This window comes from Carassius gibelio, chromosome A22 (assembly GCF_023724105.1).
Source record: "Carassius gibelio isolate Cgi1373 ecotype wild population from Czech Republic chromosome A22, carGib1.2-hapl.c, whole genome shotgun sequence".
In the NCBI taxonomy this organism is placed as follows: domain Eukaryota; kingdom Metazoa; phylum Chordata; class Actinopteri; order Cypriniformes; family Cyprinidae; genus Carassius; species Carassius gibelio.
The window spans coordinates 7,441,325-7,464,401 of record NC_068392.1 but is presented as its reverse complement, the minus strand read 5'-3'; the positions used below and the strand labels follow the sequence as shown (position 1 = coordinate 7,464,401).

The following is a 23,077-nucleotide window of genomic DNA, read 5'->3' as shown; positions in this document are numbered from 1 at the left end:
TGTGAAGAAAAACATTATTCAAACTCTGTATTGCCAAACATGCTGACAATTTCTTTTCATTGAGACTTTGAGCTCATAAACTGGCTATCATGCCAAACTCTTAACCTCAATTCACATGTCGGGGACTTTAATACCTTCTTTAATATTTTTATTATGCAGTTAATGTTTTATAAAAGTAACAAGGAACTTGCTTAGGCAATTGTAAGATGTAGATTAATTCACATTTGTTATAATAGCCATTAACGTCTAAGCATAAATGTTAAGTGAACTGATTTTATGAAAATTGAAGTATCTCAACAAGCGTGAATAACGATAAATTGTTCTTGAGACATGATTTCATGCAGAACTTCTTTAGTAGATTGCTTATCATTCCGCAAACATCTGGTAATAGTTGGATGTTAAATCAGGATTACTGCTGATGTCTACATAAATATAATAAATGTTGTGTGATTTGATAAGATCAACTCAATAGCTTTAAATCAGAATAAAATGTAATAACAAGATAATGATTATGATGTTTTCATATGTTCAGAGCCCACGGCTGAGCTGGTCCAGAAGTTGATTCACTTTGTGCAACCTACAGAAAAGGAAATTATATTTTGTATATATTTCAATTATAACAATCAAATAAGTATTTATTAGGATTTTTTAAAAGTATTTATTTAATCTAGATTTGTAAAGCAGAAATGTGCTACTGTAACTCTCATACCATCTTTGTGAAGTGTGTGGCACAGGCCAGACATGCCCGCTCTGGGGTGGCAGGGCTGTTCAGCTGGAAGGGGCCAGTTAAACCTGCATCTTTTCGAGCTGCAGTCACAGCATCTTTAATAGCGAAGAATACAGAACTGCCCAGAAAAAGAGTCGGCTCTCCAATTCCCTGAAATAAGAGGATCAGAATGCTTTAGTTTGCAGTGATGTTAACTCTAGAGCAGATCTGGAAAAACACTAAGAATATTACAAAAAACATTACTAGGGTACAACATTAAGTTTAAATGCAATTAGATGTGAAGTAAACCATGAGGATTCAACAAAATCCAAATAAACGAACCCTGAAGTGACCTGAAACTTGGTAAAGTATCGTACAGTAGCAGATATCCATAATAAAGAGAAGATGAGTGAATCACCTTTGATGAATAGATGGCGTGTGGGTTGGATGAGCCGGATAAAAGGTAGACGTTAAACTTCAGAGGGACGTCACAGAAGGATGGGATCTTGTACTGGCCTGGTCCACGTGTGTATAGAACACCAGATGGAGAAAACTTGAGCTCCTCCATGGTGTAGAGACCCAGACCCTGCATGAATGCTCCCTCAATCTAAAACGGACATAAATTTTGTATAAGAATATTTATTTTTGTGAACAATAACACCGTACATGCTGTAATATTGCAAAATATTACTACAATTTAAATGAACTGTTTTCCATTTAAATATGTTTAAAAAAATGTAATTGTTATTCCTGTGACAGCAAAAGAAGATTTTTTTTCTGCAGCCATTACTCAAGTTAAATGATCCTTCAGAAATCATTCTAATGATTAGGTGCTGACGAAACAGTTATTATCAATGTTGAAAACAACTTAATAATTTTGTGGTAAACAAAAGATTAAAAAAGTAATTTTCTAAGGTAGTATATTTAGGTCAATAGCCCATATGTATAGTATAGTATAGTATAGTATAGTATAGTATAATATAATATAATATAATATAATATAATATAATATAATATAATATAATATAATATAATATAGGGTACTAGATTGTGAACAATTTGGCCACACGTGTGACCTAGGCTGACATTTAGGAAATTTTTCCACCGATTAAACGATGTGTGACAACCCCCGCAAAACTGATATCACTGTGGTGGGGTGGGGGGGTCGTATGAATCTTCGCTCGAGTTTTTCTCTCTTTCCCTCACTTTCCTTTGCTTAAATAGCTTCCGTGTGCATTTTACTTTCAATTTTAGCGGCTATTCGGCATCAACTGCTTTAAATTCAAGCAACAACAAAATACGACGTAGAACATAGAACTTTTATTAACAAACCGAATAAAAATACACCATGCTTCTGTATATGCCTAATACAAAAAATAATAACTTACAAAGTTTAAGTAGCTAGAGGTACAAAACTAAAAGTCAATAAAATTTTACATCAGAATAATGGGGCCTCCCCTAGTCCAAAATATGTATAAAAATGTGATTGAAAAAAAATATAACAAATCTTTAATGGGTTCTCCACTACGTATTTTTAGTAAGGACATCATTTACGTTATACTAAGCTATACAAGTCTTAATACCCAGGGACATCTTTAAGTTTACATTTCAGCTCAGTAAAGCACTTTAAGCACCAACACTTTTTTTTAGTTGCCTTTGTTGAAGAATTGTGCTTCAAATAAAGAACTTTATGTTGACCAGATTGTTAGTTAATCATTTACAAGGTAATATTGCCTATATGGACAGCGATTAACAAAAACCTTGTAAACTGCTCTGTTAAATGCAATACAGTCGAAAATTTGGGTGCACCTAACTTTTGTGCTGGTGCACCTAAGAAAAAAATAAAATAAATGTAGGCACACCAGTGCGAAAAGTTAGTCTAGAGTCCTGTTATACAATATAATGCTAGACAAAGTTATTATGTTTACATTTACACAATTTATGACAATTATGAACAAAATATATTACAATTTTTAAAAATACATATATTTTGCTCAATATTTACTCTTGGACCTGACACAAGGGGTATCTAACACTTCTGTTACTGGGCAAAATAAAAAAAAAAAATAGGTTAATAATCAGACATATTATTCACTTGTGTATTTTATGTATTTTACAATTAAATAAAAATAATAATTTTTCCGTTAAGAGAGGAAACAAGTCTGGGAGGGTGCTAAAAAATATCAGTCTGTAATCGTGCAAAAGCAATTCAGCTGAAGATACTGCACAGGCTAAATATATCTCCTAAATCGCCGACATACTTTAAACTGTTCCTTTTCACAGTTTTGTCTTAAATGTATGACTGAAATTGGTACTCTGGTCATGCCGCTCGATACAGGATTACTAGTGTGAAATACTTTGAGAAATGCAAATGATTTCGAGTTTGGATCTGGATTTAAACCCTTTGTCATTATTACTAGGACTGCCTGATAGTAAGGTAACTTCTCTGGCTAACAGAAGACTCTTCAGTGTGTAATCATGACATTTTCAGCACGGAAAAATATTATTTTGCTTTGGACCTCTGATAAAGCCCCCACTGTGAAGCGCTGGCAAAAAGTGTTAATGGATCTATTAACACTGGAATACCTTACTTGTATCATTCATTCAAAGAGGGACCATTTTTACAAAATATGGAAACCGTTTGTAAATTACCCTGGGATTGCCAATATTGTGCTGTGTGGTTTTCTTGGACGAAAACTTATGCACTTCCGTAAGATGAGAACTTCAACCAATATGACGAATCTTTGGTAATTTGATTTAGTTCTTGTTTTTATTTTCTTAAGATCCAAGTTAATGGATTTTGTTGATGTCTTTGTCTATTGTGACTTGAAGTTTGTGAAAAATCAATAAAAAGTTGTAGAGATCATTTTACCTGACCAATGTCAATAGATGGATTTATACTTCTGCCAATGTCAACAACAATATCTGTCCTCAAGGTCTATGAAGAAAAGATATAGTATGTCAGATTAGTTTTAGATGAGTGACAAGACAAATAGCAGAAAATGTACATGCCACAAATCTTCTGCATCATATTTGGATTTACCCTATACTCTCCATTCAAACAGTCCAGTTCAACCTCACTGCAGCCCACTGCATAAGTGAAGTAAGCATATGGCCTGCCTTCCTGCTTCTCCCAGTCCATGTCTAGATCATGACCTCTGAAAAAAGACAAAATACTCATTAAACTCGATGTTTTGTCTAGTTTTAAGCCTTTGTTTGCTCTTTTTGAAAGGAGCTGATGACAAACAACTTCCACTTTAATTTCTCAAAGTACATTTAAAAAACAAAAACGCTCCTTTTAAATGAAATTTGTCCGGTTTACCTGTAGTATCCTGTGGCTGACAGACTGATCTTCTCCAAAAATGCTGATGTAATCTTTAAAGACAAAAAAATAAAATAAACATTAAATATCTAAAAAATAAAATATATACATTTTTCTTTAAATGGTCTGTAACACGTGGTTTTGAGTATCTTATTGTTTTTATTAAAAGGAGCAATACTAATATTATGAAATTATAATAATAAATAATATTAAATAGATTAAATCTCATATTTTAATAAAACACAAATATTAAATGTTTAAAAAAAAAAAAAAAATTATAATGAAATGTAATCTTCCACCAAATAACACAGCTAATTTACCTAACTGTAGATTATATTAATATACAATTATTAATACAAATCAAATAATGTGCAACTATTTCAGAAATGTATTGAACGTGGCAGATTTTGAAGTCCGAACTATGTGTACTATCCACACAAAACATGTTTAAATTAAGCATCAAAAAGCAACAACTTTAACGGTTTGTCCACTTTACCCAGTTCTGCCATGTTCCCTTGGGATTCTTCTTTCTGACTGGTTCTAGTCTGTTGTATAGTATTTCACACGCATCCTGCAAAAGTATTATTTGAACAATCCAAAAATAATGCATTAATAATATTTTGTGGTTTCTTCAAATGTGCCTCCTTTTAGACAAAATAAATAAATCTTTCAAGATCAACAAATATCATGTCATCCGGACAGCATTTCAAAATCTGGTGTTCGATACCTTCACAGCCATTCCATTAGCGTCTGTACCAAAGGACGCAGCAGATGGGCAGGTATTCGGAACGCATTGTGTGCTTGTCTCAGAGATGTGGATCAAAGAAGCAGGAATATTCAGCTCTCGACTCGCCACCTGTGAGAAAACCGCTGAGATTAGCCCGAAAACTACGAAATGGTTACAGATACATGCAGGAAGTGGTACCTGTTGGACTTTAGTGTGTATGCCTTGGCCCATTTCCGTCCCACCGTGGCTCACTAGCACAGACCCATCCTTATAAATATGCACGAGAGCGGCAGCCTTTGTTAAAAACAAACAAAAACGCCAAAAGGTCATTTGGAGTTTAAAATAACATTTGAAATAAAATAGACACTTTGGCATGTTTTAGAAGATTGTAACCTGGTTGAGGAAGCCCTCAGCAAACCCAATGCCATATTTGATGGGCACAATGGCGATTCCTCTCTTTTTGAACTGGTTCTGCTGATTAAAAAGATCGATGTCGTGCCGGCGCTGCCTGAAGTCAGCTTTTTCCATACACTCGTTCCAACAGCGGACAAGATTCTCTGGGTCAAACTCCATCTTGTAGTGAGTGACGGACACTTCCTTGTACATGTTGATCTCCCTGATCTGCAAAAATAAAATGGACAAAAGCACAAATGATGAGAAATTAAAATAAATAAGTAGACTAAATTTACTATTTATTTACCAGAAAAGCTTTATTTATGACAATCAATCAATAATCATTAACATATCAGCATCAAAGGCTATATTGATTCCAATAAACAAACAAATAAATAAATATTAATTACGACATCAGCAAAGGCTATATTATTGGCAATAAATAGTAGTGTTCCTGTGGCTCAAGTAGTAGAGCATTGGGTTAGCAGCGCAAGGTTGTAGGTTCGATTCCCAGGAAACACATGTTAAGTAAAAAATGCTAACCTGAATGCAATGTAAGTCGCTTTGGATAAAAGCGTCTGATAAATGCATATATAAATGAATGAATCATAAATATTAATTTTTATATTAGCATCAAAGGTCATAATAACGAATTTATACTGCATAATGATGTGACAGTTTTGTGGCTGAGTGACACCGACCTCTTCAGGCAGACGGCTGAGTTTGAGTGCAACATCATCGATCATACTTTCAACGACCAGCATGCACTGGGGCACACCGAACCCTCGGAATGCAGTGTTGGAGGGCAGGTTGGTCTTGCAGGCCGCCGATCGGCCACGCAGGTTAGGAATGTTATAGGCATTATCAAAATGCAGGAGGATCTTCTCTGCCACCTTCAGAAGTCAAATATAAGAAAAGGGATAGAGTGTTCATTTCGTACTATATATTGTCCAGTGACTTTCACACAGGTGTTTATAGTGGACAAAGCAGCTCCCTGAACAAGTAGCTTCCACTTTTAAACCACTATTTTGATCCCCAGCAGGAAGGCAAATCATCTTACCAGTACGGATTCATCTACTACGTTTCCAGCGTTGGCATAGTACTGGAAATCAGCTGCTGTTATCCTCCCGTTCTTCATAAAGCCTACCTGTTGAAGTAAAATTATGCAAATAAATTGCATTGTTACAGATTAGATAATAGCTGTTATTAGCTTAAGTGTTTAGAAAAAGCACTAGCCTTGTATTTTCCCCACACCGGGTGGCGTCCTCCGGTAATTAACATGTCCTCTCCTCTCTCCAAAACACATCGCACTGCCCGTCCAGTCCTGAACATAGAGAGAAACTAAGTGACTACGTTTACATGCAACCAATAACCCGTTCAAAACCGGGATATTAGCAATAACCCGGTCGCGCACGGCCATGTAAACACCGGCAAAAACCCGAATATGCTCATATCTCGGTTTTTAAAAACCGGGATATTATACCTGGGGTTCCCCTTTTCTAACCCGAATATTTGGTCTTGTAAACGCGTTTCGGCATATCCCCATCAAAATGTGTGTTCTGCGCATGTTCTATTCGCAAGGAATCTTGGTATTTTGAGTCTTTGGATACAGGAAGAAGAATCGGAAATGCCGCATATTGCGTATTATGTCCAGATGCTAACCGTGCGTTGCCGTTTACATCGGGATATTGGCGACTGATTACACATTCCATGTATACAGGAGTAACTCTCTCTGCTCACGCATGTAAACGGGTTATCCCGAATGTTTCTGTGATGGTAGGGTTGTGGGAAAAACACAAGGAGAGGGTAAGATCCAATTGCAGGTAAGGTTTATTGCACAAACAGGTTAAATACAAAATAAAACTGTCTTGAGAGACAAACCAAACAAAAAGGGAACCGGATGAAACGGATAAGAACGCGGAGGAACAAGAAGGTAACGAGAAGACTCGCGAGACAAGCACAACTCACACATAGGGTAAGGACTCCATACAGATGACAGAGAAAGACAGCTATACATAGGGAGACTAATGACAGAGGATTGTCAGCACCTGTGCGATTCTAATTGGAGTGCAATTACTGTGAAGACACAACCAGACTAGAGGAATTAAGGTGCCTATGGTGAAGTGCCTAAGGAGAAGTGAGCTCACTAGGGAACACCCAGGAAAACAGAGACTGAGAGCGTGACATTACCCCCTCCCCTACGGAGCAGCTCCCAGATGCTCCACCTGAAACCCCGGAAAACCCAACAGAAAGAGGTAGGAGGGAGGTGAAGCGGCGGCGGACTAGGGGGAGGGACGGAGGGTAAGAAAACAGAGACGGAACAACCAGATGGAATGGCGAGGCAGAAGCAGGAGAGGTGAAACACAAAACAAGGAGTCCAGGAGGGTGGTGGACTGGCGGAGGAAAAACAAAGGGGAGGGACGGAGGGTCAGGTCCAAAGGAGGAAAGTAGAAAAACAAATGAAAACAAAAACATAGGTAAATGGAGGACATTAGGTGATGCCCACCCGGGCGGAACAGAGGACCATCACACCCATGTGGTCAAAGCAGAAGCCCCCCCAGGGCGGAGCGGATGACCACCACGTCCTCTTGGTCACCGCCAGAGCCCCCCAGGGCGGGGCAGATGACCACCACGTGGTTGCGACTGGAGTCCCCCAGGACGGAGCGGATGACCACCACGTCCTCTTGGTCACCGCCGGAGTCCCCCAGGGCGGAGCGGATGACCACCACGTCCTCATGGTCACTGTCGGAGTCTCCCAGGGCGGAGTGGATGACCACCACGTCCTCATGGTCACCGTCGGAGTCCCCCAGTGCGAAGCGGTCTCGGGCACCGCATCGGGAACGGCCTCCGGCACCGCATCGGGAACGGTTTCGGGCCCCGCCTCGGTCTCCGGAACCGCAACGGACACTGCCTCGGCCACCGCCTCGGCCTCTGGAACAGCATCGGACACCGCCTCGGCCACCACCTCGGTCTCGGCCTCTGGAACAGCATCGGGCACCGCCTCGGCCTCTGGAACAGCATCGGGCACCGCCTCGGCATCGGCCTCTGGAACAGCATCGGGCACCGCCTCGGCATCGGGCACCACCTCGGGCACCGCCTCGGCATCGGGCACCGCCTCGGGCACAGCATCGGGCACCGCCTCGGGCACAGCATCGGGCACCGCCTCGGCATCGGCCTCTGGAACAGCATCGGGCACCGCCTCGGCATCGGGCACCGCCTCGGGAACTGCATCGGGCACCGCCTCGGGCACCGCCTCGGGAACGGGCACCGCCTCGGGAACAGCATCGGGCACCGCCTCGGGAACAGCATCGGGCACCGCCTCGGCATCAGCCTCTGGAACAGCATCGGCCTCTGGAACAGCATCGGGCACCGCCTCGGCATCGGGCACCACCTCGGGCACCGCCTCGGCATCGGGCACCACCTCGGGCACCGCCTCGGCATCGGGCACCACCTCGGGCACCGCCTCGGGCACCGCATCGGGCACCGCATCGGGAACGGGCACCGCCTCGGCAACAGCATCGGGCACCGCCTCGGGAACAGCATCGGGAACAGCATCGGGCTCCGCCTCGGGAACTGCATCGGGAACGGGCACCGCCTCGGGAACAGCCTCGGGCACCTCCTCGGGAACAGCATCGGGCACCGCCTCGGCATCGGGCACCACCTCGGGCACCGCCTCGGCATCGGGCACCGCCTCGGGCACCGCCTCGGGAACCGCATCGGGCACCGCATCGGGCACCGCATCGGGAACGGGCACCGCCTCGGCAACAGCATCGGGCACCGCCTCGGGAACAGCATCGGGAACCGCATCGGGCTCCGCCTCGGGAACTGCATCGGGAACGGGCACCGCCTCGGGAACAGCCTCGGGCACCTCCTCGGGAACAGCATTGGGCACCGCCTCGGCATCGGGCACCACCTCGGGCACCGCCTCGGCATCGGGCACCGCCTCGGGCACCGCCTCGGGAACCGCATCGGGCACCGCATCGGGAACGGGCACCGCCTCGGCAACAGCATCGGGCACCGCCTCGGGAACAGCATCGGGAACCGCATCGGGAACAGCATCGGGAACCGCCTCGGGAACTGCATCGGGAACGGGCACCGCCTCGGGAACAGCCTCGGGCACCTCCTCGGGAACTGCATCGGGCTCCGCCTCGGGAACTGCATCGGGCTCCGCCTCGGGAACTGCATCGGGCTCCGCCTCGGGAACTGCATCGGGCTCCGCCTCGGGAACTGCATCGGGAACGGGCACCGCCTCGGGAACAGCCTCGGGCACCTCCTCGGGAACTGCATCGGGCACCGCCTCGGGCACAGCATCGGGCACCGCCTCGGCATCGGCCTCTGGAACAGCATCGGGCACCGCATCGGGAACGGGCACCGCCTCGGCAACAGCATCGGGCACCGCATCGGGAACAGCATCGGGCAACGCCTCGGGAACTGCATCGGGAACGGGCACCGCCTCGGGAACAGCCTCGGGCTCCGCCTCGGGAACTGCATCGGGCTCCGCCTCGGGAACTGCATCGGGAACGGGCACCGCCTCGGGAACAGCCTCGGGCACCGCCTCGGGCACCTCCTCGGGAACTGCATCGGGCACCGCCTCGGGAACTGCCTCGGGCACCGCCTCGGGAACTGCCTCGGGCACCGCCTCGGGAACAGCATCGGGAACGGGCACCGCCTCGGGAACAGCCTCGGGCACCGGCACCGCCTCGGGAACAGCCTCGGGCACCTCCTCGGGAACAGCATCGGGCACCGCCTCGGGAACTGCATCGGGCTCCGCCTCGGGAACTGCATCGGGCTCCGCCTCGGGAACTGCATCGGGCTCCGCCTCGGGAACAGCCTCGGCCTCTGGGACTTTCTCCAGGCCTTGAGGGACGGTCGACGCCTGTCTCCTCCTCCTCCGTCCTCCACGATGGCGAGTCGGCGGCACCTTGTCTGGAGACTCAGGCGTTGAGTCGTCCATCTTAAGCTGTTGCTCTGGGCTGGCGACCATCCTGTGCTGTGGCTCTAAGCTGGTGGCCATCGTGTGCTGTGGTGTTAGGCTGGCGGTCATCTTGTGCTGTGGCGCTGGGCTGGCGGCCATCTTGTGCTGTGGCGCTGGGCTGGCGGCCATCTTGTGCTGTGGCACTGGGCTGGCGGCAGTCTTGTCTGGAAACTCTGGTGTGGTTGTTGCATACCACTGAGCACGATGGTGCAGGTAATTGGTAAACCCCCAAAAGTCCAGGATCTCTAACCCCTTCATCTCCCATTGAGGTAAAGGATCATCCAGGCAATTATTAAACAAATCTTTTAGTGCTGCATCATTGTAACCTAACCCGACTGCCAAAGTCCAAAACAATTGCGCCAGGCCACCCACCTCACTTCCCTTTTGATGAAGGGTGGTTAAGTTCCGGAATCTCCCCCTCCGTTCCTCCATGGTGGCTGGGGAACCGATTCGAAATCTCACACCGCTGGATCTAGGCATGATGGAGTCCTTCTGTGACGGTAGGGTTGTGGGAAAAACACAAGGAGAGGGTAAGATCCAATTGCAGGTAAGGTTTATTGCACAAACAGGTTAAATACAAAATAAAACTGTCTTGAGAGACAAACCAAACAAAAAGGGAACCGGATGAAACGGATAAGAACGCGGAGGAACAAGAAGGTAACGAGAAGACTCGCGAGACAAGCACAACTCACACATAGGGTAAGGACTCCATACAGATGACAGAGAAAGACAGCTATACATAGGGAGACTAATGACAGAGGATTGTCAGCACCTGTGCGATTCTAATTGGAGTGCAATTACTGTGAAGACACAACCAGACTAGAGGAATTAAGGTGCCTATGGTGAAGTGCCTAAGGAGAAGTGAGCTCACTAGGGAACACCCAGGAAAACAGAGACTGAGAGCGTGACAGTTTCAGAAACCCAAATAGTGACCTTAACCCGACCATAACGCGAATTTTAACAGCTTGTAAACGTAGTCAGTGTTATACTTGCCAAACTTCTACATGTTAAAATATTAATGTGGTAAATACAAAATCTAATTTGTAATTTAAATAATCATGATGAATCTAACGTTAGTGTCCAACTAATTTTGGCTCACTTCCAAGCAGCAACAGCAGTGATGGAGGCCAAAATGGCGGTTTTGGTGACCTTGCCTCCAAAGGCTCCACCCATTCGCTTAACGTGACAAGAAACACGATTGGATGGGATTCCCAGCGTCTCAGCTACTGCCTCCTACAACAGATTAGAACAAAACATATTTCTTGCACATTTAAATCCATGATCTGAAAAAAATAAAATAAATAATAATAATCAATTAATTTAATTAAATAAAACCTCAGTTGCTAACTTTTAAAATGAATTGGAACAAACTTCAAAAATGTTTATCTCTCACGATTTCCCAATGGATTGCCCATGATCTCCACTAGTGGGGACAAGCTACGCAATATCGCGCTCATTATCACAGATGAATCGCCTTCAATAATGAACGCGATATTGCGTAGCTTGTCAGCGATCTACGGCTCTGTCTATTAAATGCCACTCCAATTATAAGCAGGTGATGGCGATTTTAGCAGTGATCACGGAAGCAGCTTTACTGATTAGATGCGCATGATCATATCGTTAGATATATCGCCCAGCCCTACTGTCACGCCTCCTATATTACAATCTCCTTGACCTGCAAAGGATCTGACTATGATAACAAAACTAAATAAAAATACTGCTACTGACTTCCTATAATTAACAAACTTTTTTTGCATGTACATTTATCCTGCAAATTATAGAATAATGCAATTAATACAATATTAAATTTTTTTTAATTTAAAGCAAAATAATACAATAATACACATATACATCTCCTTACTCCTACAAGGAATTGGAACAAACTTTTACAAATTTTTGTACGTTGATCTGCCTGAATCTACCAAATTAATTAAAGGCCACTTTTGTTTAAAAACTATTTCTATGTGTAACTGAGCAGATCTTAAACATACTTGTGTAAATGCTGGGTGCTGAGTGGACAAATAAACTTTCATCTCCTTCTCTTCCCCAACTGGAATGACCAGAAAACTCTGTGTTTCCAAGTAGAAATGCTCCTGTCCTCCAATCCGAATCTCTCCTGTAAAGCATGTAGAACTATGTTATAGAACATGAATGAGGTAATCTGAAAGAAAGTGCCCAATCTTACCTTCATACACATGTTCAGCCTCTCTCAAACCCTTTTCCACATCTCCTCGCTCAATCTGTCTCCTGGGTAGGAAGAAAGACTCTTTTTCGATAGCCTCCTGAAAACAAGATGCAAAAGCAGCTGTATAAGAACATAATATAGTTAGGTGAGAATAAAAATGAGAGCAGCTAGATCATTTCTTCTCACCTCCAGAGTGAAGATGCGATCCTGCAGATCTTCGTAGCTGATCTTCACTGCTGCTGCCCCACGTTTAGCATATGCTTTGGAATCTGCAACCACAGCGCAAACCATCTGACCAACACATGTCACCTGAGGATGCAGAAGAGATTCCAAATTGTGCCTTAATTTGAGGAATTTGAATACTTAAAACAAATACCTCACATTTAAAAAAAAAACACTAAATAATACACAGACCTCATCTACAGCCAGCAGTTCTTCGTCATATCCTGTAAAGGTTCTGAACCTTTTGCCTGGTATGTCTTTAGCAGTGATAACGTCCACCACACCGGGCAGCTTTAGAGCTTCACTGATGTCAATATGACTGTGATGGTAAGAAAATGCAACCATTTAGGTATGAAGTTACTCATTTGTGCCACTGCTGGTTTTAATTTTGTGTCAAAGTATTGAGCAACCATATAAAATAAAATAAATAAGATGTTATATTTATATTTACATACACAGTCACTGGCCACTTTATTAGGTACACCTTGCTAGTATCGGGTTGGACCCCCTTTTGCCTTCAAGAACGGCCTTAATTCTTCGTGGCATGGATTCGACAAGATGTTGGAAACATTCCTCAGAGATTTTGGTCCATATTGACATGATAGCATCACGCAATTGCTGCAGATTTGTCGGCTGCACATCCATGATGTGAATCTACCGTTCCAACACATCCCAAAGCTGCTCAATTGGATTGACATCTGGTGACTGTGGAGGCCATTTGAGTAAAGTGAACTCCTTGTCATGTTCAAGAAACCATTATAGTGCATTATCCTGCTGGAAGTAGCCATCAGAAGATGGGTACACTGTAGTCATAAAGGGATGGACATGGTCAGCAGCAATACTCAAGTGGCAAGAAAATATCCCCTACACCATTACACCACCACCACCACCATCCAGAACCGTTGAGACAAGGCTACCATCTGAATGTTGCAGCAGAAATTGAGACTCATCAGACCAGGCAACATTTTTCCAATCTTCTATTGTCCAATTTTGAATTGTAGGATTGTTTCCTGTTCTTAGCTGACAGGAGCGGCACCTGTTGTGGTCTTCTGCTGCAGTAGCACATCTTCTTCAGGGTTCGAGATTCAGAGATGGTATTCTGCATACCTTGGTTGTAACAAGTGGTTATTTGAGTTACTGTTGCCTTTCTATCATCTCTATTCACTCTGCCCATTCTCTTCTGACCTCTGACATCAACAAGGCATTTTCATCCACACAACTGCCACTCACTGGATATTTTCTCTTTTTCAGACCATTCTATATAAACCCTAGAGATGGTTGTTCCTGAAAATCCCAGTAGATCAGCAGTTTTTAAAATATTCAGACTTGAAATACTCAGACCATTCCATGTTCAAAGTCACTTAAATCCCCTTTCTTCCACATTCTGATGATCGGTTTGAACTTCAGCAAACATCACATCTAGATGCCTAAATGCATTGAGTTGCTGCCATGTGATTGGCTGATTAGCACAGGTGACAGGTGTACCTAATAAAGTGTCCGCTGAGTGTATTTATTTATTTATTGCCTCATCATCATTGAATGAATGAATGAATGAATGAATGACATATCATTGACATATCAGTATTCAAGGCTATATTCATGACAATTAAAAATATTTATAATAAGAATAAAATATAATAAGAATAAAATCGAATAAAAATTCAATGTCATATCAGCATCAAAAGCTTTTTTCATGACAATACATACACAAATAAAAACGTAAAAACTCCATCTTTGAGATTTAATTTAATCTGAATTCATTTAAATGTGTATGATAAAATATATACATGTAAAAAAATAATAATAATAATTTATGTAATTTTAAATTTTTTTATACATTTTTAAAAGGTGTTTGGCTTACGTGATTTTAGCGTGTGGCCTGGAGCTTGTCACGATCACAAGGAAAAGTTCACCATCGGTTCGCGGTAGGTCATCACAGTATACGGCCTCTCCTGTAGCTTGACTAAGAGCTGTCCGGTGCACCATGGGTCGGCCCACCGGATCTTGAGCCGACTGACCCTCCAAGACATTCTGTACACAAAAAACACACTACCTGCTGTTTACCTTCTATAAGTTCAATGTTTTTTGCTTTTTGCTGGCTTTAAATAAAAATAAAACAGATCCAGACAAGAAATAATAGGTTAGAGAAAAAAGAAACAGGTTTGGTAATTGCAAGCAGGATTCAAACACAAATTTCCCATTGAGCACCATGAGACCATGATTTTGCCTATATCAAAAGACCATATAGTGCTACCTGAAACTCTTGGTAACCAGGCTGGATATGTTTAGGAAGAGGTTGAATTGCACTCTGCATCTTTTGGGGTATTTCCCCCCGAGTGACATCCTGTAAAAAGACACAGAAACAAAACAGGTAAACAAATTGAAACTCCATGTGATATTGATTTCCTAAAGTGGTTCATACTTTTTCCTTCAGATATTGGAGGATGAGCAGGTTGAATTTAAAAAACAAGCTTAAGGTCAGGGATCTGCGGAAATCAACTTTGCCGCCTGGTGCTGACGGCCCAAGTTTGATCTCATCAACCAGCGCGCTGTACGCATCACTTAACATCGCCTCCTCCCAAGGCCTTCAAGAAAGAAAAAAATTTAAAGCACAGAAACAACGCAAACTATAGCAACTCAAAAAACAATGCAACTTATTATGCAACTTTTACTCCAATACCAGAAGAAATTAAAAACAAAAACCACACAAAAAACTAAAACAAAAACCACGCAAAGCATTAGATAACTAATTTTTTTTTTTGCATCCCAGAGGAAATGCAACCAACCAAAAAACAAAGCAAAGTATTACGCAAAGCATTAGACAACTCATCATTTACTACAAAGAGAAAAGCAACTCAAAACAAGCTTTAAAAAAACGCTAATTATTAGCCAAATTAACTTTTACCCCATTCCAACAAAAAAGGTAACTAAAAAACAATGCAAAGAATTAGACATTTTAACTTGTACTCCATTCCCATAGAAAGTGTTGCAAAAAAATCAAATAAAAAAAAAATCAACTGAAGTATTTCACAATTAAAATTTTACTTTGATTTACTAATACTCTAATTCCAAAGGAAACAAAACTTAAAAAAATAACAATAACATAACATTAGATATACCTTCCTAGAATCTGTTGACATGCGCGGTCAGCGCTGAGGATGGTGGCTCCCACTCCTCCGTAGTAAATACTGATCTCCTTCACTACATTTGAGCTCTCGTTGAACCAAACACGCATCCCAGCAGTCACCGTAGCTAGAGCGCTCTCCTTACGTGGGGCGTGTCGGAAGGCATGGACGATCTCGTTCTGGGGAAAACAAAACATAATAGTTTTGCAAACAATGTGTAAAGCACTGAAACTAGCCAACGGTTCGTTTCTTACCGGCCTTGTAGCTGGAATGAAAACGGACAACACTATCTCATCTGGCTGTAGGATTGTCTTTGCAAATCCAAGGAAAAAATCTTTATCGATAGGCACCCTCCTTCGACCGTCTGTAATGAATATTGGGTAGAAAAGTGAGAATTAATGCAAAATGTGTGCAAAATGAACTGTGTTCTGCAGTGCGAATATTAAACATAATTTAACACCGATTACAATATTATAAATTATATAGGAGTTTGGTCACCTTTAGAAAGTGCCACTAGTGTGCATCTTCCAGCAGCTAAGACGGGGGTCAGGTCAGAGTTTGGATATGCGCTTGCAATATTGCCGCCCAATGTCTACATATGTTAACAAACATAAAAGATAAATAATATGTAAGCAAAATAACTACCAAATTTTGCTATAAGTTCGATTGAAACATATAATAATTGCTGTTAATAGAGTTTCCGTACATCTCTGCCATATGTACATTGACTGACAGTCACCACGGATAAACTACTGCTAAATATATTGTAGAAACTAAATTTTCTGTCAAGTTGCTTTGCAATGATTTGTATTGTAAAAGGCGCTATAAACTTAAATTGAATTAAATTTGGACAGCTGACAATTTGGCAATTACATTTTTTTACCTCAACAATAATATTAATAATAATAATAATGCATTTTATGAACAATAAATGAAGTTAATTTATTAATTTAACTTATTTAAAAAATAATAACAGTGTCATGCCTTCTATTAGATTATTTTAACTTAATGTGAAATTAAATGCTAAAATATCTTTTAATAACTTTAAAAAAAAAATAACTTTTTTCAGTAATCAAGATGATAGAATAATAAATAACCAAGTAATCAAGAATAATAATAAATCATAATTAATTCATTAAAAATGTATTTAAAAAATAATTATTTTATTAATAATTACTTAAAATTAAAGTATTTTTTCAGATCAATGTTGTTCTAGTTAACTAAAACTATTAAAATTAGCTTTCAGTGATTGAAAAAAAGATCAAATAAAGTAAAATATAAATATACTTATTTTCAATCACTATGAACTAGATATAATATATATATATATATATATATATATATATATTATTGTGTTAACGCATTAATTGATTGATGCCAACAATTATTTTATTGTGCCTTAACACAGTTTTTTATTATTTTGAAAGTCCAATGGTCACTGGCTCTGAATACACAAACAGACAGATAATGGCTCACCGGAGCGGATGCTCCCTATCAAATTATTTGGGATGCGTTATGGGATGTGTTAACATGCTTCTGCTACTCAGAACTATTTTCTGCAATCATGCAGCATGTATCAGAAGATATATGCTATGGCAAGGCTCACATCCATTAATCTATATAGAACTGAACCGCTCTCTTGTTCTCTCTTCTAATCGAGCCAGGGACTGCTAAACGGAACGATCACACTAGTCAAACGAACCAGGCTTTGGGGGTGCATTGCAACTAATTGTGATTAAAAAAGATTTATTGTGGCCCTGCATTAATTAATAGATATATATATATATATATATATATATATATATATATATATATATCAGCAGTTTTTTTTTTTTTCACTGAAGTCATTGCAGTGCATTCTGGGATTCTTGGCCTTCTCTGCATAGAATACAATCAATGCAGAGCGAGTGAATTTGGGAGAGCAGTGAAAGTGATTCAGGGTTTGTTTACACTTACAGCCACGTTTCGGATCTGTTGTCCTCCCACAAGCTTTATCTGCTGCAGCAGAGCCTGAAACATGTGCGTACTCTCCGGTGGAAAATCATTTATACTTCTCTCCAACACACTCTTCAGAACCGACATGCTGCATCCGGCTCCAACACACACACCTACAAATATAAACCATTCATTAATGCTTCTTACAAAATGTCTCTTCTTTAAAGAGATAGTTCACCCAAAAAAGAAAAATATGCCATTATTTACTCACCCTCAAGTTTTTTCAAAAGTTAACAAAAGATATTTTGAAGAATGTTGGTAACCAGACAGTGACGGAAGCCACTGACTTCCATAGTATTTTTGTTTTCATGCTGTGGAGGTCAATGTCTACCAGCCACTGTTTGCATACCAACATTCTTCAAAATATCTTTATTTGTTCAGTAGAAGAGAAAAAAAGAGGAACAACTTGAGGGTGAGTACTGACACAATTTTAATTTTTGGGTGAACTCTTTAAATTTGACTTTCGGCACTGTCAGATTTCGAATTGACTTCTGAGTATTCACTCATTGTTGTGACGTATCCATAAGATTTGCTATTCTTGGGCAATATTTTCATAGATTCTGTCTGCATGTGAAGTGTTGCTATCAATTAAAAATATTAAAATTGTTTCTGATAATTGAAAAAAAAAAATTAAGTAATATATTACTTGCAAAATAAAATTACAAAACTTAAACTAGCATTTATTTTTATTTTGAATTAGGTTTCTATATATTCGGGTTTCTTCTTAATTTTAGGTTTAGTTTGTGATGTTTATTTTATTTTTTATTTATTTTTATTTCTCCAATTTTTTGTTTACATATATACATTTTTATATATATAAAAAAGCTAAAAATGTATATTAAAACTTTAATAAAATAAAAATCACAAACTAAACCTAAAATTAAGAAGAAAACCGAATATATAGAAACCTAATTCAAAATATAAATAAATACTAGTGTATTATGGTATATAAAATGCTTAATAATAATAATAATGAAAAAAAATAATAATAACCTGCCCTTGTGAACAGTAAAATCTGCTCATATGCAAAAACACACATACCCTCTGGTTTTTGTGTGATCTTGTACAGTTCTGGCACTCGTGTTGGTGATATTATTACAGGATGGAAAATACCCTTGAACTTCATATCTAGGCCTGTAAAGAAAAACAAAATAAAATGATTCACATGTCTAAGACTTCTTAAACAACAATGGGGTAAATGTCACTCCATTGGAGTTTATTAGGTTTGGCCTGACTTGCCAATACACAACCTATGTTGGTGTTGCCCATGACAAGAGGGGCTTGTGGGTAATCAGCCTTCAGCTGGAGCAGCTCATCAAGAGATCCAGGGCTGATCCAGGTCATTCTCTTCCCACAAAACTTCTGAGTGGTTTGGTCCTTGCCCTCTGCCAATCTCTAAACACCAAAAAGCAGAACAGACCACGATTACACCAGATCTAAAAGTGTTGTTGAGCTGATAACAACATCTGACCTTCCGACAGGCAGCTTATCAAAGCCTAAAATAGAATGAATGACAAACTTGTTAGACCTTGCTTAAACATTAAACTTCATTTCAAATCTCACAGTCATCATTGCATAACCTCCTTTGAGAGAAGTCAAATGATCTATTCTGAACAAGCTGACGAACCATGAGCTCAGGGGGGAAGATCAGATCCTGGGTCGGGTCGAGGGGAAGCAGGCCACCTTTACTAAACAGTTCTGGTTGACCCTAATAAACACAAAAATTGAATTGAATTATATTTATTATATGTGTATCAATATATTATATATATACCACACGCTAAGATCACATAAGACACTTTGCACAAACACCTTTTAAAAATGTATAAAAATTTAATTACGTAATTAATTTAATTATTATTATTATTTTACATTTTTATTTTATCATACAAATTAAATTACAACTTAAAATGAACTGAGATTAAATTAAATCTTATATAATATATATAATTTCTGATACAAATAATAATATAATTATTTGTTATATATTTTTCTTATCAAAAAAAATAATATCTTATTATATATTTAATGACAACATTACTTATTATATATTAATTTCACAGTAAATACACACTATATGGAACATATTATTTATTTTAAAGTGTGTGCAATAGTCAAGATTAAAAAAAAAAAAACTCACATTCTCTGTGGGCTCCACAGATCCGTTTTCATTTCCATTCGCCATATTGCATGCGGAGCCATTTAACTGGCAACAGTTTTCACTCTATAAACAGAAAAAGTGGGGAAAAAAAATAAAATACATACATAAACAATAGACAAATTTCAGATCAGTTTTATATATAGTTTAGTTGACTCTCATGTTGTAGAACTCTCATTTTAATTCCCAGAATCCCAAACATGTCATGCATGGACCACAAAAAAAAAAGAAAGAAAGAAAACCCCTTTCAAAATATGCAAAATCATAAAGGGAGGTTTTGAGATAAATGGAGAATATTAGACACAGTCTGAAATGAGAACGGTTGGGCAGCTCGGAACAAATCCATAAAGGATCTGAAATGCCATGCCAGATGAGTGCCACATGATTCAGCAGCTGAAACGAATCAAATTAAGGATGAATCCAGACGACTGCTGTTCACCTCACAGAAGGTTCTGTAGCCATCAACGATGGGCCGGTACCCTGTGCATCTGCATAAATTACCTGCAATAAGAACAGTCGTGTTTGATCATGATTGAAAGTCTTTTTCTGTGTATTTAAGATGGTGTATGTGGCATTGTACCAGCGAGACCCTCGGTCACATCCTCTATGGTGGGCTGTGGGTTATTTCTTAGCAATGCGTACATGGACATCACCATCCCCGGAGTACAAAACCCACACTGAGAGCCATGAGCCTTTGCTATACGCTCCTGATGAAGCAAACATACGGCCAACGATGATCAATAATATTATACTGAATATCTGTGTGTTATTTTTAATTATATAAAAATTTTACTTAATTTTACTTAATCGTTACAATATAGTTTACAAACATCAATGTCATTGTTTTTGGGGAGTCAACCACATATTCAAATATTATTTAATAATAACTACTATAATATTACTTACGTCAAAAAGTAACTATAAATATTACAAATATAATAAAATGCAAAAAATAATAATAATATATATATATATATATATATATATATATATAATATTTTATATGTACACATACACACACACACAAACACACATATATATATTATATATAATTTGATATTTAGCATGATAACAAAAAATTGTATGCTTTAATTATTCATCAGACTTACAATTATAATTATAAATTACAGTATGAGTAACATTTACAAATGTCCACAGATATTACACTGATTATGCATACACGATTTAATAATAACGTTTTGAAATATATTTCTGAAAGATTTCATTTTTCAATTAACTGTTTTTGAGTCACACCACATGAAATTTTACTAGCAGAAATATGATTTATATATAATTCATCATTATTATAATACATAAAAATAATTTTAATTATGTTGAAATAAAAAAGGGATTTTTCATTTAAGGCATTTTATATATAAATTGCATTTAAATTATTTTTTTTATTAATAGATCATAAAAAAAAATTACATCACTGACCTAAGGATGAATGAGAATAAATCAAGTCATGATTGATCATTTAATCTCATAATCTGAATTGAATGTAATCTTTATCATAAAATCATATTTGAATTGAAAGCAATCTAATTTATTAATCTGGATTGAAGGGACTACATATTATAATCCATCTGAAAACTAAAATCACGATCTTGATCTCATAATCTGGACAGGGCATGATATAGATTCTAATGTGAATCTGTTACCTGCACTGGGTGTAATTTGGTTTTGGTGCTTCCAATGCCTTCAACGGTGGTCACAGCTGCTCCGTGAAGTTGGCACACAGGAAGCAGACAGGCATTGACAGAACAATGACTGGCCAGGGAAGGAAAAAAAGCATTTAATACAGATTTTTAGCAGATTTGCATAACAAAAACTAGTTATAGCAACAAAAGTGTACAGATATTAGCAGCATGCCTATCTTCCTTAAGCAAAAGAAGGAATCTGACTTTAAAAAAAAAAATAACATAGAATTTAAGTTTGATGAAAGGAGAAAGAGAGAGTGAATAAAATACTTGATGTTCTTGGTTTGAGGGTCATATCTGGACACCATGACAGTACAGGCTCCACATCCTCCTCCACCACAGCCGTACTTAGTGCCTGTCAACCGCACTGCACGCACACACACACACACGTGACACACACACACACACACCCACACACACACAGAGAGACAGAGAGAGATTCAAAATACAAAACTAAACCACAGTTAAATAAACCTCTGGAAATAATCTATGTAGTTAACATTAACAAATCGTATCTCTATAAATATATAATCATAAAATTATTTACATATATATATATATATATATATACATACACACACACACACACATACATTTCCATTACATGAAACATCATAACATGTACACACACACACACACACACACACACACACAGACAGACACACACACACATATATATATATATATATATATATATATATATATATATATATATATATATATATATATATATATATATATATATATAGACATACAAATACATATTTTTATTTATTTTCTTACAAAGAGAGAGAGAGAGAGAGAGTAATTATAATGTATTTTTTATGTAAGAAAATAAATAAAACTTAAATATTTGAATATTTATTGGAACGTTTAAAACAATACAGTTCTTCCTCAGAAAAGACAGCAACATAGTCTCGGGGTCTGGATTCTTCTCAGTTATCTGTTAAACAGAAGCATATGCAAAACACATTCAGTTTATGCAGATTATTTAAAATGTATTTAAACAGATTATAATCGCTGTCTCTGGGTTTTTTTTTTTTTTATCTTTGTCTTTGTTAGTCTATGTTCTATGCGGAACTATACGGATTGAACTGTGAACATCACAACCATAAATCTAACAACAAACACATGATCAGGATACACTTGCACAAAGAGTTTCTGCAGATGATTGATATGCATGAGAAAATAATCACCTTCTCGCCGTTGACATAGAAAATCAAGCCATCTCTCCTGGTTTGTTCGGCCATATTCTCAAAGTTTATGTCCAACACAAACAAACTGAGGCAAATCTGCAGTCTACAACTCCTCTGAGATCTCCGCCAAAAAAAAGTCTTCTGCAAAGTGCAAAATAGAAACTGGGTTAGAAAAAGGCGGAGCTTCTGACTGCAAGCTATAAAGTTGTCAGTTCATTCGAGTAAATCATTAATTTCATGTGTAATTTTTTTTTTTTGTGTGTGTGTGTGTGTGTGTGTGTGTGTGTCTGTGTGTGTGTGTGTGTGTGTGTGTGTGTGTGTGTTTTTTGTTTGTTTTTCCTCGATGCTATTAATGTCCAAATACTCTCATTCT

The 23,077-nt window shown here is 39.3% G+C and overlaps 1 protein-coding gene across 1 annotated transcript; it reads right to left on the bottom strand.

Annotated features, from left to right (window-relative positions):
• aox6 (aldehyde oxidase 6) lies at window positions 1-22,836 on the bottom strand. Its single transcript, XM_052538627.1, has 35 exons — window positions 22,705-22,836; window positions 22,394-22,451; window positions 21,779-21,875; window positions 21,470-21,578; window positions 20,389-20,515; window positions 20,248-20,309; window positions 19,791-19,874; window positions 19,278-19,358; window positions 18,901-19,045; window positions 18,692-18,784; window positions 17,612-17,763; window positions 16,154-16,247; window positions 15,910-16,019; window positions 15,650-15,834; window positions 14,953-15,115; window positions 14,785-14,874; window positions 14,392-14,561; window positions 12,723-12,849; window positions 12,495-12,617; window positions 12,309-12,405; window positions 12,115-12,239; window positions 11,223-11,356; window positions 6,381-6,472; window positions 6,209-6,291; window positions 5,850-6,041; window positions 5,149-5,376; window positions 4,954-5,049; window positions 4,756-4,884; window positions 4,525-4,599; window positions 4,029-4,081; window positions 3,750-3,864; window positions 3,579-3,644; window positions 1,125-1,313; window positions 710-877; window positions 1-577 (listed from the first exon to the last, which is right to left on the bottom strand). Exons 1-35 carry the CDS (start codon window positions 22,756-22,758, stop codon window positions 521-523), a joined length of 4,023 nt encoding a protein of 1,340 aa, XP_052394587.1. The 5' UTR covers window positions 22,759-22,836; the 3' UTR covers window positions 1-520.
• Between the last annotated feature and the right edge of the window lie 241 nt (window positions 22,837-23,077).